General features: G+C 40.1%; 1 protein-coding gene across 1 annotated transcript in view; it reads left to right on the top strand.

Annotated features, from left to right (window-relative positions):
- The window catches only part of USH2A (usherin), a gene marked incomplete at both ends in the record, with an annotated part of 391,806 nt that overhangs the window by 226,131 nt on the left and 146,289 nt on the right, over positions 1-19,386 (top strand). Inside the window, one exon of the mRNA XM_081114388.1 lies at positions 15,448-15,627. Within this exon, the coding sequence (XP_080970514.1) occupies positions 15,448-15,627 (180 nt within the window). The remainder of the gene's footprint in view (positions 1-15,447; positions 15,628-19,386) is intronic.

Here is a 19,386-nt window from a genome sequence, read left to right on the forward strand (position 1 = left end):
CTAGTACGTTAATACTTTCTTTTTTTTTAATACATTTATACTCTATTCATGTGGGACTTATATAGATATCATATGTAACATAGCATACTCTTTTTGGAAGAAAGTATTTCATTGTCTCAAACCATTTATTAAATAATCCATATTTTTCTCAATGGCTTGAGTTATCATCTTTAAATAGTTGCAGATTTCCACATTTACTTTATGTCTAGACAGATCTATGCATTTATTTATATTATCATAGTATTTTAATGCCTATAACATCAAGTCCCCCTCATTATTTTTAATTTACAGAATTGTTCTACCTAATTTTTGTATTTATTTTCTTTGAGGCAATTTTGGTAAACTGAGACATCCCTCTAGAAGTCCTGGTGCTAGTTTTATAAGGATGGGATTGGATTTATAGGTTACCTTAAGTAGAATTAATATCACTCGAATCAATAAGACAATTATACTTCACATGTTTTCTATCTCTCACAAGATCTTAGTGCTCTTCATATAGATCGAATTCATTCTGTTAAATTTATTCACTGATATTGCATAAGTATATATAATTTTATGTAATTATAAAGTATATATGTTGATAAGTCACTTAAAAGACTTACTTTTTAAAATGACACAATTCACTCTCTAAAGAACGCCGTCTTTAGAAAGCCATTCCTTCAAATGCTGATATTTAATGGGTGATATAATTGATATCATTTATCTAACCACAACAAGCATCTGTGGCTATTTTGTTACTAGAATTTGTTATCATTTTCTCTATAGCACAGAAATTTCACCAGGTGGAAAATGATAACCTGATTAATTACTCTGTCAGCTAGTTTTTAATAAACCAAATCTGGGGTGTATAAAATGACACCAAAGTTGGTACCTCAAGGATCTCTGTCCCATATAATTTTCAAACAAATAGAGAATATGACACAGTAAACCTAGTCCTGTCATTCTCAGGGGCGTGAGGCAAGAGAAAACCAGGTATGTTGGTGAGAGAAGTGAACAGAGCCAATCAGGGGAAGATTTGGGAAACCCTGGGCCTCGGTGATGAATTAGAATAACTTGAATATAAAAACATCGTTAGAGAATGACCACACAAACAAACGTGAATGGTAAAAAGTAACCGATCGCCCAACACACACCAGGGCCTCCTGGATTACAGTTTCCGCCTTTGCTTAATATCTGCCAGAGAAGTCAGGATCAGCACTTGGTTCGGTGGGATTCCACCTGATTTGGAGCATCCTTTTCATTTTGAGGAGCATGTGATGCAAATTAGTTTTTTGTGGGGCCTGCAAGGGCCATTTACTGACCTGTAAGAAGTGCTTTGCTCAATGGCTCTCGTGGGTGAGTCATTCACCTTGCACAGGTGAGCAGTCAGCTCCCGGGGACCCGTGTGCAACCTCCTCAGTATGTTTTCTCTTCACCTCTGTGAATTAGCTAACACTTTCAATTCAAGGTGACAGATAAATAAATGTTTCTTATGAGACATATTGGGTGTTCTTTTTTTAAAATAACTGAAATGTGTACATTTAGGAATAAACACTAAAATAACTGGCAGTATAGTAGTACAGATACGGCTTATGTGAAACTGTTTTAACATAAATTTTTTAATGGGTAGGTGAAAATAATATGGGAATTTATGGTTTTATCATTTTATAAAGTTTCAAAAATAATTTCAGCTACAGCTGTAAAATCACCTAATTATCAAGAGGGGAAATAGAAAATAATATTATTAAGAGAAAAAGGAAGCATTCTGAGGTCCTATAGGATGTCTTCACAAGTGGCAGCCCCCATACTATTAGACTAAATTCTTTAGATTCTATACCAGGGGTGGGCAAATTTTTTGACTCGAGGGCCACAGTGGGTTCTTAAACTGGACCGGAGAGCCGGAACAAAAGCATGGATGGAGTGTTTGTGTGAACTAATATAAATTCAAAGTAAACATCATGACATAAAAGGGTACAGTCTTTTTTTTTCAATAGTTTTATTCATTTCAAACAGGCCGGATCCAGCCCGCGGGCCGTAGTTTGCCCACAGCTGTTCTATATACTGGTTCTGTTCTTAGTAGGCAATGCGTCCTCTTTTTTTTTTTCTTTTTTTCTTGAGCGGTTGTGGTGGAGTCTTAATTCATCATTCTTCCTTTTGAAGGAGGAGAATGTCTGCCTGGCAACCCCAGAAGCAGAGAACCTAGGCTTGTCATTGGTCCTCTTCTCCTGAGGACCACTTATCCCAGGTTCCCAAACTTTTAGAAGGAAAGGTGAGAGAAAGTATAGCCCTATCCCATTTTATTCCATCAAAACCCTATATATGAACATTGACGCTTGGTGAAAGTCTAAAGAAGCAGATAATAGTATTTCATGCACAAATGCGCCTCAAGCACGGCCATGGTAAAGGCAGTGTCTGCAGTTCCCCACATTATACAGCTATTGGCCATGTGGGGTCTGTTAGAGAAACAGAAGACACTTAATGAGTGTCGTGTTAGAAAGGTCTATTGGTTTTAGACAGCAGCCCTGGGCCTCTCTCCCTGACCATTTCAGATGTTTTAAAATCAACACAAGAGATACTAGGAATGACGGCTGGTGGGGAAGTTATGTTCAGAACAAGTGTTCATATGAGAAGAAGCATTAAGCATAGAGGGGAAATAGGAAAATTACTTTTTTCCTATTTCTTTGGGAAATAGCAGATTTCTTTTCTGCTAAAAAGAAATTACATTTTAATTTACTTTTGTATGAAGTTTCTAGAGGTATAAATGCACGTACATATAAACACTCAGGAAATTTAAAGAAATCATTTTACACCGAGTTGGAAACCATTGCTGTATGGGTGAAAATTCAAATGGGCACTAAGAACATATATGACACTGCAAACATTTGGCTGCAGACTATTTACCCACTGAGAATATTGGCACTTCTGATTGTATATCATGCCATGGCCAATAAAGCTATAGAAATGTGTAATTAGGACATATTCTTCCACAAGAATGGAGTTAGGCATTAATTTATCAAACTTACTTAAGAGCTCATCTGTTCTCCACACTCACACAGCAGCTATTGAATTTGTGTCTCATTTCTAATTGGCTCTTTTCTTGACATAATGAGCAAGCCCAAACTCTGAGCTGGTGTGTGCGTGGAAGGGGCGAGGTGATGATGAAATGCAAATCCTGGCCCTGGCCCAGGCCACACACCAAAGTCAGGGCGTGGAGCCCACGGAGCCTTGAGAGCGCTGAGTTTCTGAGTTCTTGAGGCTGAAGGTCATGTTTTAGATGCTGCAGGAGCATCTTTGTGTAGGAATCTCTCCATTCTACTTTCCTATGAAAAGAGACTGTTGAATATAGTATTACCTTTGGCTTTGGAAGACTTTGCATAGCTTTTATTTTTTCAATCAAATTCCTGTTTCAAAATGGGACGCATTTAAAGTATTTAAATATGCTCATATCATTTTCAAACCCACACCATCATGGCTGATTGGGGTTTTCTAGTTACATGCATGATGAAGGTCCCATGTGGATGCCAGTCCATGGAGCAGATATATCATATTTTATACCGGTAGTTGCATACCATGTACATATCCGCCAAGCGTTGGTTTTTGTATGCTCTGTCATGACAAGGGTTCAGTGTTCTCTGAGTAAATAGTCATTTTTTTGATGTTTCTAGATTGAAAGTATAACCATCATCCCCAAATGCCTGGATTTTGAGAAGGAGGTGGGTAGGTGTCAGCTATGAGTTAATATTAGACGAAAATGGAAGGGTGGACTCTGTAGAGAAATAGAAAAAAAAAATTATCCTCTGGGCCCATCCTCTGAGACAGACCTACAGTGAGGAATTTCCTGGGATTCTCTGCTTCTCCTGTGGGGGGTCTCAGAAGATGGGCCTTTGTCACTGGATAGAGTGATGAGGGTCACAAACTGTTTTGGCTCCTTGGAAAGTACTGTTGGATGACTCTAACGTTACCATGCTGTATATATACCAAGAACAGCCCGCTGATGACTGATATCTCCTAACTTCTTATGAAGTTCTTATGATCATGGGGTTACTTTACTCAGTTAAAAAAAACAGACACTGTAAAAATATGAAAGGATACATGCTAAAATACATCAAAATATTAATAAGATAATGATTATCTAGAAATTTAGATAATTGTAGATGTTTTCTTTACCCTCTCTGATACAGTCTTAAAATCTACCGCGAACAAGCATTTCTTTTATAATCAGACAAAGAAGGAATGAAGGATGCCAAAAGAAAGCAAAAAGAGGATGCAGTTGGTAACTTGCGTCATCTTGCGGCAAAACTTTTAAGAAGGTTTTAGGAAACAGCAGACCTTAAACCTCCAACATCTAGGGAAAATTGGGAGCAAAAGACTTGACTTCATTTACATGCGGTGTTAAAAAATCTTGCCCCTCAACTTCTTTCAGAAGCCCAACCCCTTGTAATTACTGTTCATCATCTTGCTTTTCCTTAAATCCCTTACATTGAAAGTGGTTCACTTTCACTTTCTCCTAATCATTTATTTCTTTATAATAAGAGAGTCTCTTATTCTCTTTTTGATGTGTACGGTTTCCTGTTAATGTCTTACTCTGTGTGCCTACATGGAAAACTTACATTAGAAAAATGATTATGCTGTAGTAATTACGGTGCCCTCAAACTGAATTAAATTATGTTTCATTGTAAATAGTAAAATGCATTAATATTTTTAAAAGCCTTTTTATGCCAGGGAGGATAAATAAAGTTACCTTCCTGTACATTCATTAAACACCATGCCAGTCTAAGCTGAATTGACAGGGCTGATAACAAATCAGCTTATTCTTCCTTATGCCGGTCCCTCCCACGTGGTTCTGCCATGAGTTTTCTCAGGACTGTGACTCAAATGCAGTGCATGCAACAGAATCGGTGCTTCTACAAGTAACATCCCCTTCATTCTGTGTGAATGTACGTAGCCACATCTTGAAACAGTATGGTTTCCTTTAACCGATTTAAGATGAAAATGAACCTGCATTTAACTGTAACTTCTAATATTCCCTTTAGCATACAGAAATTTAAATTCCCTGATATGCACATTAGAAAGTAAAAAGGAACAGTTGAAATTAATTTGGGATTATAGCTCATGTAAACTAGCATACCCAAAATACTATCATTTCATCATGTAAGCATAATCCTAAATTAACACTAGATGCCAACACCTTTTTCTTCATGAGTCTATGTGTACATTTTACACTTACAGAACACTTCCATTCAGTGACGATTTTTATCAGAAAGGCTTAATGCATGTTTAGAATTCATAAAGTTTTCAATTAAAACAGTAGATTCACATACAACGTATTTAAAAGTTTTCCAGTAACTAAAATCAGTGATCAGATTTTAAGTAAAATTAAATAAAATTAGAAGTTGGTGCCTTAGTTACACTAGCCCCCTTTCAAGTGCTCAAAAGCCACAAGTGGACAGTGGGGATGGTACTGGACAGCACAGGCTAGAACGAACGTGTGGATAAGATGCCAGCACCAGTGGGAAAGTCAGTGAATCAGTGCCAAACTTCTGGGAATGCTTTTCCTACCAGTTTTAAGGAACCCGAAATAACTAATTTTTTTCCTCATTAAATTGGCTGGTTGGCTCAATTGATAGAGTTGATCAGTTGCTTTGGATTTATGTACAAATCATCTCATCTTTTTCTAGGTCCTTTCATTTTCTTTATGGCAAATATGTGTATCTACCTTACAAATTATGCCGAAAGCTATTTCCCTGGATGCCCCTGTCCTGGAGAGAACCCTGGATTTAACTCTTACACCCTAAGTTTTGAGTAGAATAAAAAGCACCTCTATCAAGGGGAAAAAATTAAGTGGAGTTAATGTGCTACCATATTTAGTTCTTGCTTTTCAGCTGTCTTATAAATCATGTAAATAAGCACAATAAACATTTATTGAGTGATTCCATACCACTCTGGACCTACAGGTCCATCATGCCTGATGACACATGGGAGTTACCCAGGAAGGCTGGATGTATGTCACATGTCAAACGGTGCCTTTCATCAAATTCAGAGCCGTGTTTCTTTCCCAGCATCACGGCATAGTATAATGGCACCTAGCGCTATCGGCATTTCTGATATGACTTCTTTTGGCCAGCTCAGCATTCTTAAAAAAATAAATAGTTTTTCCCCTCTGTGATTGAAAGGGTTAAATAGCACCAATTCATTAGTGCTCACAAAAGGATTTATTTTGTTCTCATAAATCAGTTTTATTCCACATTTTTATTATTCCCTTGAGTGAGCCACTCCAATGGAAATCAATACAAGTGTAAGTGACACAATCAATCTAGATATTTGATTATGGATTAGAGATTCCCCAGGTCTGCTTCTTGGCCAGTTTTCTCTCTGATCATTGCCCCGTAGAATTGAGTATTCTTATTGTCCTCTGTGAGTTATGAATATGTTTAGAAAAGCAGATAATCTTCATTGGCATCCTGACAATGGAAGCCCAAAGAATGAGCAAGAATGAAAAGATAAAGATGAAAATGTGTAACCATAACATTGTTAATTAACAATTCATATTTCTCAGTATTTTTCTTAAGATGAAGTAAATTTAAATAACTTACACTTTTAAAAAATCTATAAGGCTGTAACTGGAAACTTAAGATGCATTACGTAGGTGGTTGACTATTTCTCATGGCGGGGATGTTTCTGTTTTCACACTTTTATTTCATAGTAAACCACACTGACTGGTCTAGGTTAACTATATGAAAACAGTTAAGGTGGATGAAATGCCTTTGAAGGGATTCGAGCTGGCTCTTTTATTTCTATAACTAGAGGCCCAGCGCACGAATTCATGCATGGGTGGGGTCCCTCAGCCTCGCCAGAGATCGGGGCCAGTGGGGGCCATCTTGCCCAGTCCTGATCAGGGCGATCAGAGCCGGCTGGCTGGGGGGAGGGACCATGGGAGGTTGGCTGGCCTGGGGAGGTTGGCTGTGGGAGCACACTGACCACCAGGGGGAAGCTCCTGCATTGAGTGTCTGCCCCCTGGTGGTCAGTGCACATCATAGTGACCGGTCAACCAATCGTTCGGTCGACCACTTGTAATGATCACTTAGGCTTTTAGATATATAAATTATGCAAGCTGCAAAGGTACCATCTGAGGGATTTGGAGGAGAAAACAGCTCAAGTTTAAATTAGACCACATAATTGATGAAGTTATTGCTCAAGAGGGCAACATTTATATATCAAGCCCTCTTTGTTTTATACACAAATGTGTATCTTATGATCCTTTATATACCAAATGCTTATTTGGGGACTCCTGGTATGGCATTATCATTCTCTTGCCTCTGGCTCTAGCCACCTGTTCTCGGTTCTCAAGCTGAATTTTTCCATAGGCACAATTAAACCTTGCTTGTAATTCATGTTGCTTCTGTTCAGAATAGACAGGATTTGGTATACTTATCTGGTTATTTTCTTCAAATAGATTCTGAGGCAATATTAAAATAGATTCTGTTTCTTAAAATTGATCCTAAGGCAGTAGATTCTGAGGTGTTTGCTTCTGTCTGCCAATATTTTCGCCATTGGCTTATTTTCACCAAGGTATGGAGTAAGGGCGTTGGTTGTGTTTTTGGCAGATCACCTCTGGAAGTCTGAAAAAGTCTTTCAGAAGCAGCTGAGACAGTTGAAACATCCTTCTTTCACCCAAAGAGTCCTTCATTTCTTGGTTTGTTTGTTTATTTTACTAAGCCTAGAGGACAGCAGCTAACTGCATGGACTTCCATTTGCAGACTTCCTGGGCTTGTGGAATAAGGGACTACCTATAGCCTGTTTTCTTCCTGTTTCTTTCCTTTTCAGTAATTTGCATTTATAACCCCTGAATAATGAGAGACATTCCAAGCATTCATGACAATACAGGGCAGTGAGGTAGGGTAGGGTCATATCAATAAAGTGTTCTTTCCACATACCCTGTCCCACTCTTTTATATATATATAAATATATATCTTATTGATCTTTTACAGAGAGGAAGGGAGAGAGATAGAGAGTTAGAAACATCAATGAGAGAGAAACATCGATCAGCTGCCTACTGCACATCTCCTACTGGGGATGTGCCCGCATCCCAGGTACATGCCCTTGACCGTAATCGAACCTGGGACCTCTCAGTCCGCAGGCCGACACTCTATCCACTGAGCCAAACCGGTTTCGGCCCCTGTCCCACTCTTTAAAAAGAGTTTACTCAAGAAAATCAATCCAGAAATTGGAAATGGCTGTCTTTATTGAGGAAGGCAGAACATTTTTAAGAGGCAGTCAGTGTAATCGTTTAATTCAAAGGCTGGCAAAGTTTTTCTGTAAAGCCACAGCATAAGCATTTTAGACTTGGCAGCCAATATGGCCTCTGCCATAACTTCTCAGTTGTGCCAGGTAGCATGACAAAACCTGAAAGTGTAAGTGTCTGTTCTAATAAAACTTTATTTACAAGGACAGGCACCTGGCCAGATTGGGCCTGTCAGCTGTATTTAGTGGATTCCTGGTTTTTTACTATAATTTATTCATAAATTTCAATACAATGTACGTATTTTCTTTGGATATCTCAACCTTCTCAAGATTCTTTTGATATTTAAAAAATTGTGCATACTAATTTAAAAATTCACGTCCTATAGAAAAATAATATTTACTAAAACCCCACTACCTGTAAATAACCCATGTTAACAAACGGTGAAGATTATTTCAGCCATTTCTCCATTTCTGAGTGGTGTCTTGGGACTGAATGCAGCCAAGGACTATGTGAGCTGCCGGGGACCCGTCCCCAGTTGACCACAGTCCCAGGCCACACTTGGTTTCCACCCTTGGGGACCCTGAGCAATTCAGCCAGGCTCGGACTCCTGTCTCACAGGAACTATGAGATAAGAAATGCATGTTGTTTTGAGCTGCTAAGTTGGTGTTAGTACCAATACACAGGACTAGATAACTAGTATAAGATCACTGGTAGGGTCACCAGCAAAACATGGGGTAATTGTCACCCAAATACTGGGTCCCCACATGGCTGTTCTCCTTTAATGGAGGACCTGTTTTTAGAAAGTCAAGTGAAAATGATGCACATTTCATACTAACAGGTGACTCTGCTCTGAGGTCTCTTGTGGTTATTGAGTTATGCGTTTGATCACAGCACATTCAGTAGGTTCAGCAAGACTTAGCCACAGCTCACAGGAAACAGCATCTTCTGTTAGTCATGTTCATGTCCAATGTGCAGTTTGGAAGCTAGAGCCCACGTACCCTGGGGACATATTTACCCCAAAAGCTCTTAACTGATTGAGGTAAGGGCAGTTGTTTGTTCATTTGGAAAAATAACACTTTGTCGAAATGGGGGGAAACATAAGTAAAAGTCAAAGCAAATCTGACTTGTCATCATATAGCATACTTGATGAAAATGGACGATACTCCCCTAATTTACCCATGCATAATAAATCTCTGAACTCACTCTGTGTACACTGTGTCCATGTAATTATTTTTCTGATGTTAATAAAATGAGATTTATTTAGGAAAATCAAACTGACCGTGGTGCATGGAACAAAGTTGGTGAAAAGAAATGTGCTCTAAAGGACTTGTAAAAAACGATCCTTAATTTTTTTTTAAAAGGGTAATTGTGCCACGCGCGGGATGTTGTGGCTCGCACATTACCAACAAAGTCAGAACAAAGCCATACGTAAGACCCCCAGAGCTTACAGCTGACCCTGCTCCTGCGTAGAGGAGCAACGTTTCTGAAGCCTCTCTTGTTGAGGCGATGAAATATTCCAAGTATTTACTAGTATCCCCTGAACTGCAGTTGTCATTCCAGCAGAATGACCACTTTAAAGAGGAATCAAAAAACTGCAGCTTTTACTAGATGACAACTAATTAACAACCACATTAGAGTAATTGCCATAATGGTGAGAAATACGATGCCTTAATAGAGCACTGTCCTTCCATTGCCCTAAGTGGATCACAGGTTACTTCTTTCTCTTTCAGAAGGCGCTGTGGGGATGACAGCTACGCAGGTATCTGTCTGTAAATAGTTTCTACGTTGGCAAAAATTGAAGGCCAGCAATAGGTCCCTTTAACTGTGTATTAACTTAAACAAACACCCGACACCTTCCACATCTCTCCCAAAGTGAGATCTGTGAGAATAATGGAGTTTGGAGGACACGCTTGCCTGTTGGGTAATGTAATTTGAAATGATATCCTTAGGAAGAATACATAAAAGTAACTTAAATATTAATGTGCTATCTAAGAGGATCTAGAATTCTTAGCTCAACATGAAAGGCCTCTGTTGCCATTTGATGTCTTTTGATTTCAGTATTGGCAGGACTTTGGGATAGGGAGGTAGAGCTGAACACCATGAAAATTGAGACCTCAGCGCAGGGAAAACCCAGCTTCTTCTTTGTACGGCAAGAAGTGGGGGAATTAGTCAATGCCTTTTCTACCTGCAGGTGTAATTGGATTCAGAAAAAGGCTAACTTAAAGCAGGACCAGGTCTGACATGGAAAATCTTCACACGGTAACAAGAATCAGTTTGGTTTGTTCGCTGTCATTTCTCATTACCGTCTTTGTCAGGAGAACGGGTTCGTGTTGTGCCATTTTCTGTTCTTGTTACAATCTTTGTCACATGAATAAGATATCAGGATGTTAATGCCTGGCGTACAGCCTTCCGTGGCTGATGATACTGTACAAGACTGCGCTGACCTTTGCAGTATTACCTATTCTGATTGGTTGTTCATGACACCTCTTTCCCACGAGTTAATAAGGCTGTAAAAAGAGAGAGAACGGAAATGGCCAGCCAGTCAAATTACAGAATATTGAAAAGGTCAGAGCAGTGCAGCACGGAGGGAAAAAATTACGGAATATATGGTGCATTAAAATTCTTGTGACAATGATTAGAACAAGAATGGGAAAGCAAACCCATTTATGTATTTCAGTCTAGAGGACCCAACAAGATTATATTCCCGGGATACACATCATTTACGCATCCCTGACTCATACATGGGAAAATATCTACTTATGCTGATTTTTGCCTGAAAAATAATAGTGTATGTCCTAATGTTCAATCATTGAGAATGCTAACAGTAAGGTTTTCAGTCTTCAGAGTGGGCATTGATGTTAATATTTTAGTATGGCTTCCTGTTTGAAGCTAAAGGGAAAAGGATTCTTGTGAGTGAAATCCACAGGACAGAAGGTTTATTTTGGTTGTTTCTTCATTAAGCACTTGTTTATTCACTATAAAATAGAAAAGTAGGAATGCATGAATTAACCTTTTGGAAAATTCTTTAGAATGTGGAATACCCTGAAACACTTTCTAGTTTATTTAAAAATTTTAAATGAGCTTGCCCGCTGTGCCATGGCTCAATGGTTGAGCATCCACCCATGAACTGGAGGTCACAGTTCAATTCCCATTGGGGCATATGTCCAGGTTGCAGGCTCAATCCCCAGTAGGGGGCGTGCAGGAGGCAGCCAATCAATGATCCTCTGTCACCAATGTTTCTATCTCTCCCTCTCTCTTCCTCTCTGAAATCAATAAAAACTATATTTTCTAAAAGGGTTGGAAGAGAGGAACTCCATCTAAGATGCCCAGCTCCTGGGGGCTGAGTGATGGAGAGCTGTGGACCAAGAAGACACAAGCTTAAACCGGCCTGCACCATCCACTTATACTCACAAATAGGGCCCGCGCCGAGGCCCACCAGACAGGAAGGCTCACCTGCGATAGGAAATGCTTATCGCTTCAGCGTTTCCAGCCTGATTCTTGAGGCTGAACCAAGGGGACTGCATTTTCCAGCCCACTGGAGACACAGTAGTTGCAGTGAAAAGTGACAAAGCACACCCTCTATAGAGTGGGGATTAGAGGACTTCAGTTATAAGAATTTTCCCCAATACCTAGGGGCCCACAATGGTCAAGTTCAAAGGAAGAAATAGAGGGCAGGGAGAATGAAGCCAAAGAAAAGCCAAAATTGTGGATCCTGATTTGTTTGTTTTAGTCTCTAGGTTCTATAATGGGGATTCATAAGTTTACTTTAAAACATCTCAGTAGTGTTAATTTATCTTTATTGTTGAAAGTATTACAGACGTCCCTCCCGCACCCCCGTTGGCCCCCTCCACGCCACTCGCTCCCTCGCTCCAGGCCTTCACTGACCTATTGTCTGTGTCCGTGGACAATGCATCTATGCATCCAAGTTCTTTGGTTGATCTCTCCCTGCGCCCCCTTCCCTCTGAAATACTTCAGTCTGTTTCATGCTTCATGTCTCTGGTTGGTTAGTTTACTTTGTTCATTAGATTCCACATATGAGTGAGATCATGTGATGCTTGTCTTTCTCTGTCTGGCCTGTTTTACTTGGCATAATACTCGGTTTTGGTTTTAAATCTGGCCGTGTGAGCTTCCTGGACAATTGAAATCCGGTCAGTGGCTTCAGGTCTGTGAATTGAGCTGCATGTGGCACTCGCTCAGCTGTGTGGCTCCCAGATATGTACAACTTCTTTTTTGAGCTGAACAAAATGGTTTATGTAATTGCATACTTCTCATAATTATTGAGTAATTACATACTTCTTATAATTACTGAGTAATCATTGTTCTATAACTAGAACTTAATGTTACAACTAATTGTATAATTACCACATATTAATGTTATCTGGGAAACTTAGAATAAAGTGGTACTTAATATATTTTCCCTTGCTCTGCCATTTCCAAAGCTAGTAATAGTGTTTGTTTTACAGCTAGAAATCCGCTTCAAAACTCAACAAAATGCAAGGGGGGGTGAAATATATTTATTTATTATATTTATTCATATTTAATATACTTATGCATTAATTTTACATTTGCACCTAGCTCAAAATTTGTAAAATTGTATTATCTTGGTTTAATTTCAGAATTTTCATTATTGGTTTGAAATTTTCAATCCTTTGAAAGATGTACGCAGTTCTACCCTTCAGAGGCAATTGGACTTCTGCCTGGGTCTTATGGGATAAGCTGGCCTTTTTGATATTTTGTAACCAGGCATGTGACAACAGCAGTAGTTTGGGCTGTAACAGAAAAGGCTTCCACAGAACTAGACACTATGGGAACTTAAGGCGGCCTTTGGATGTGGCTCATTGTCTAAGTCATTTTCTTAGACAATGCTTAGAAGTGATGCACATTTAATCTTATCCAGGTCTCTGGAATGCCGGAACTGTCTGATGCATTTTGAGCATCCAATATAATAAAAGGGTAATATGCAAATTGACCAAATGGCGGAACGACTGAAACAAACACGGCCCCTCACCCTGGCCGCCTCTGCCCCCGATGGTCCCATGGGGCAGGCCAGCTGAACCCCACCAGTGCATGAATTTGTGCACCAGGCCTCTAGGCCTATATAATAAAACCCTAATATACAAATAGACCGAATAGCAGAACAACCGGTCGCTATGATGCGCACTGACCACCAGGGGGCAGTTTACTGCATTGAGCATCTGCCTTCCACCCCAGAGGGAGGCGACTGGCAGCAGCAGCGGGGCAATTGGGGGACGGGGCCGACTGGTGAGTGGGTGGGGCCGGCCAGTGGGGGCTGCCAATCGCCCCACCCACCAGTCACCCCACAGATCGGCCCTGATCACTGGCCAGTCCTAGGGATCCTACCCTATATATTGGGAACAGTCTCTTAGATTTAAAAAGTAAACCTTGCAAGGCTACTCTAACACCAAAAATACAGGATGATGCAGCGATGACATGCATGGACTCTGGCTTGCACATTTTGTGGTCAGCCCTGATTCTGACACTTATAACTGTGTGACAAATCCAATTATTTAACTTCTCTCTGCTTCAGTTTTTCCACCCATAAGATGGGGAAAATGGTACTACTGCCTCAGAAGGATCATGTTATGAACTACTTTTTATAATCAGGGCAAAATAATGTAGCTGCCCTTATAACAGCAAGATGTCTTTCACCTGTATGAAAAGTATGGTCACTAGTGCATGCAGCATCCCAGATTGCGAGAGGGATGTCCCACTGCCAGCAGTAGGGTGCAGGCCTGGCTGAGGGACACACTCCCCTCCCCCAGTGCACGAGTTTTGTGCACTGGGCCTCTGGTATTGTTATAATCACCTAGTAGAGTCCCTTCCCTGCATGCATTCGGAGCTCAGTCATCTTTGGCCAAAGCAAGTGGACTAGTTGTGAGAAACCTATGGGGGCTAATAATATAGCACCATTTGGAAGTGTCTTTTTAGAGCGTCCTGATGTTATCAAAGGCTGCCTGGCAGGTTTCAGGACTTCCTGCTAATGTATGTTGTGCATATGTAGCTGGGAGTTGTCTATTTCCATATTAGGAAATTAAAAGCATTGCCAAGCTGTGAATATGTCTTCATCCTGTTCCACCAAAAATGACTAGGAATTATTTCCATGTTTTAGCCCATCGGTACCGTATATTCTCTTTGGGGAATATTGAAGGTAAATATAATAAGCAATTGGGCAGTGGAAGAAGGTTCTTTGTAGTAAATATTACTGTTCTTAATGGTTATTTGTTGTGTGTGTTGTGTGTTTAAGAGTAATTATAACTAAATTTTACTGAAATTAAGCAATCTCTAGAAAAATTGGCCTCTAGTGAACTTCTCAGGAAAGTACACAGCATTGAAAGTGAAGTAAATGTTATAGTGCAGTTTTAGGTCTGAGTTCTCACTCCTTTAACCTTGAGCATCACCCGGCTGCATAGGCGAGGAGATGAAACACTGTGTCAGACAGCAGGACAGCCCTACATCCCAGACACGTTGAGATTTGAGGATGGGTCTGCCAAAGGCTCGGAAGGAAGGGTGGTGGTGGGACCCGGGGAGGACGCATCAGGACGCATTCGATGCAGGCAGGCAGCCCCAGGTTCTCAGGGAGCTGAGAAATGGATCCCCAGATCAAAATGGACACGGATGACTTCCCTTCCCCAGCTGCTTCTCAGGATGTTCTGACCGGTTGTGATGTAAACAGGCATTGGATGGAAAGCCGTTGACCAGCCTGTCAAGCAAAATGAGCAGAAATTGCCCCCGTTGTTGATAAATACCATTTCTTAAATATATTTGACTGCGCTATTCATATCCAGAACTCTTCTATTTGGGAGAAAACGAGTGATTTCCTCCCAGTCTGTGCATCACAGAAAATTCAAGTATTTGAGAAACCCTGAAACAAGTGTAAATGATTCATCAATTGATCAGTTTAGATGTCAGCGCAGGGTATTTACTGTTATGCATGAGCATCGTGATGTGGCTTTCTGCTATCTTAGAGTGTCAGTCCAGTTCCTTTAATCCCTGTGATGAGTGAATTAGAAAACATCATGTTATCTCAGGTAACATTTTTTTTTCAAAGCAGGAAAGTGAATAAAGGCACGTGGGATGCCTCTTACGGTGGTGACAGTATAGTTCCGTTTAGTATTGGATATTTAGGAACCCCAGAAATATTTAAATAATAGCAGGAGAGAATCCTTAGATACGTACTCACTTTAATACTTTTCCTTTTTATTCAGCAGCTAATAACTACACTCTTCTGAATGGCACACGCCTCGTGCACCGTGGTGAAGAGACCAACGTGTGGGTGCCCGTCGACGGGCTGGTTCCTTTTACTAATTATACGGTGGAAGTGAATGCCTCAAACACCAGGGGCAGCCTGACAAGTGAGCCTACAGCGGTTGTGATGCCCCCAGGGGGTAAGTCCGTGAACAGCCTTGGCTGTCAGGACGTGTGTACGTCTCCACTGATCACCTTGTCTACTGTGAGATTTCGTTTTCTTTTAGAACTAGGGGCTCACTGGTATTACTGATTGGCTTATTGGTGCTTGTTTTGTTTCATTGAGACCCTGATATTGATATTATTTTATTGTTTTGTTGAGACTGCTTTCATCTGTGCGTGTGTGTGTATGTGTGTATATGTAGGTTCACACCACCCCACACACACATATCTCTTGCTCTATACATGTTTAAAAGATTGGGAAAATTTGGGGGGGGGGTTGAGACTATTTCTATTCAAAATTCATATTTTTCATTAGAGCTTTAAATTTCTAACACAAGTAGTTCTTGTCCCCAGTTTTTTGAAGAACTAATTTAGATGTATATCTAAAGCTTTTCTATTTGGCAAAAATGGGACAGTGTGTAGGTACTAGGATAGGAAATCTCTACTCACATCACTGGGAAAACACCTTTAAATGTCATGTCTTAATGATGAGAGTTCAGTATTGTCACTTTCATGTGTGAAATGTGACACCATCTGTGTTTTTTTTTTAAAAAAAGACCTAACTTATTCAGAATAATTGTTTTGATGTGCAGTTGATTCTACCCTGTTTTAATTAATTGTTTTTAAATATTTTTTTATTGATTTCAGAGAGTAAGGGAGAGGGAGAGAGAGATAGAAACATCAATGATAAGAGAGAATCATTGATTGGCTGCCTCCTGCACACAACCCTCCTGCTGCCACTAGGCATTGAGCCCACAACAAGGGCATGTGCCTTCACCTGGAATTGAACCATGACCTTCTGGTTCATAGGTTGATATCAGCTGAACTACTAAGCCACCTTGGCCGGGCTATTTTAATTATTTTGGGGGCTCTATACTCAGAAGAAAAATCATTCTTACAATTGACAGGTATAGCCTTTGAGTAGAAAGTGTGTCTCAGAATAGAAAGAGAATGGTCTGAGCTGTGTGTTCAGGAATGTATGTTTCTGAAAACATTAAAGGACAAGGGCCTCAAGACACCACTGTCTGTCTCATAGCCCAGGTCTGGGAACGACTGTGTTCTGGACTGAGGGGCAATGTCATTGTCTTGTTAATGGGAATCTATAGGGGTGGGACCATCCCTCACAATGTGTACAAAAGCTAGGAAGGCCTCCTCGCCAGAGGAAAATAAGGGATTCCTACCATTCTGTGGAAGCCCCGTAGGAAAGATGCGTTACCCACCGCATCATGAGAACAGCTCACTGCTATCCACTTTTTATGACATGATGGAATGGATGCAGGAAGGTTTCCTGAAGTACTTGGAACTCTAAATGGCAGAAGCCGTGTTGTTTAAGAAAAGAATGCTTGAAAGAGACTTTGGGGGCTGATTGACTCAGGCAGCCTCATGTTTCATGAACCCATAATAAAAATGGGAATTGGAGTTCGATAGGTGCTTCTTGAAGAAGTGAGACCAAAGAAAGAAACCTGGGGTATTTATAGCTTCCTCTTTGAACTCTAACGCAACATGCTGAGAAGGATAGAAAACTGTGATGACTCTATACCTCAGCATGTGATATCTTCTATTCACAGTGAGGAATTAAAGAGTAGTTATTGCTTTAAGAGAGATTTTTTAGTTACATAGTAATATCCTCTTAACAGGATATATGGAATATTTAATGTCATATCTTCATTTTATGGCATTTACACAGACTTAGTTTGTAATTTACATCAGTTTATATTGCATACACAAAATAGGGCTAATTTTATCAATTGTTTATGTGTTTGAGAATGTGTGGTCTAATATCCTATAATATTTTTTAATTTCTTTATTGATTATTACATATGTGTCCTTATCCCCACATTACCCCTCATTCCTCCCACTCATGGCCTCACCCCCCTGTTGTCTGTGTTCATTGGTTAGGCCTATATGCTTGCATATAAGTCCTTTGGTTGATCTATCCTGTAATATTTATGTGCATGTATATGTGTATATATAGGGTATCCCAAAAAAATGCATTGCGACTTTAAAAGATGATAGCTCAATTGTTGTTTCTTTTGTTTCATATTTAACTCATTGGAATTAATAATGAGTTAAAAGTGTGTGTACATTTTCTTGGGATACCCTGTATACATACACAAACACACACACACACACACACGCGCACACACGTACACACATGCTCATAAATACACACAGAATTCAGTTAGACATAACAAGCTTCTATTGCTGACTCAGTGCACATGGTGTGAATATATCTGTCTGGGTTAAGTAAAGGGGCTAATATTCTGTGGTCAGGACGAAACTAAAATATTGTTTATGGTGGAATAGAACTGAACTTCCCAACTTGGCTTCGCCTCTGTCCTGTGAATGCCTGCCTCCATCATTATCACTGTAGGTCCATGTACTATAGGTCTGCACTCCCTGGGCACGATGCGGTCATTCACTTTGTCTCAGAAATCCAGGATTTGAGAGATGGCCCTTCAGCAGAAGAGGACGTGAAATATCTTCAAAGACAGACAGGGATTCCCTCAAGTTTATGGCAGCCATTAGGCCTGTACTTTTCTTTCCCCATTATTAGATTGTTGTTGATTACAATTAGGGAACTTATAGCTTTGAAATTATCTTTTTTATGACCTTGTGGCAGTTTAAAGGTGATACCTCATTGATTAAATAGGTTTTAGTTCATGCTTCCTTTTACTTAATGACCTGAAAACATATTATCCTGATTTACACATAAAATCATGCTGAAAAGCATGTGGCATTCACGAGAATATGTGTGTTTAAGTAGAATTAAATTAGTACTGAGAGTTATTAAAGAAATCTTCCATGCCTTTGTCCAGTGAACTGTGTTTCAAACCGAAATGAATAATAAATGAACCGAAATGTACAGAAGCGAACCAACTTATGGGCAGAGAAGGCTCTGTATGCTATTTACTTTTCATTACATTCGGGTGGTTATCATTATTGCCATTTACTTGGTTTCAGTATTAGATCTCTTTTATGGTGATGTTGAGTTCCTACCATCTTGCTATGTTGGATTATGCATGATTTGTAATGATTATACTCTTAGCCATGCTATCTTCTCCGTGTAGTTTAAAACATAATAGAAGGTGTGGGTAAAACAAAAATGCTGATTTTTTTTTTTTTTAATCAAAGAGTTGCTATCAAACATAGCCCGGAAAACCTCCTTTACTCCCTGGATCTGGCCAGATCCTACTCACTTGTTTAGGTGTCACCTTAGAAATGGGTCCATCCCAAAGTCATCTTTCACTAAGCGAGGCAGGGATGGGGCCAGTCTGTGCCCCGTGGTCGAATCACATGTTATTGAGGTACCTGTCTGGCTAGTCACAGGTCACAGGATCCTACACAACAGGGGCCATTTCTTATCTGCATGTTTATCTTCAGCACCTAGACCAACCCTGACACATGGTAGGTGTATGACAAACAGTTGGTGAGAGAATGAATAAATAAATCAGTTGCGAGAGCTTAATTACCAAATTTAGATGGAAGAGTGTCATTGGTCAGGCCTGCCCAGGCCTCATGGTCTCCCTGAGCGACCTTATATTTATCAAGCTGTGGAAAACATGGCCAGCTCAGCACACTGTCATCCAGTGTAGGAAGGCTTAGCCATCAGATGCTAGGGGACCAGGCTGTCAGGAGGGCAGGGGTATGGAAGGTAAGAATACTCTCAAATTGCATTAGCTCCTCATGCTGGGAAGCCTTCCCCATAGTGGTTACTTCTCTTAACACTAGCATAG

The sequence above is a fragment of the Myotis nattereri genome (genome assembly GCF_964212035.1).
Source record: "Myotis nattereri genome assembly, chromosome: 20".
NCBI lineage: Eukaryota > Metazoa > Chordata > Mammalia > Chiroptera > Vespertilionidae > Myotis > Myotis nattereri.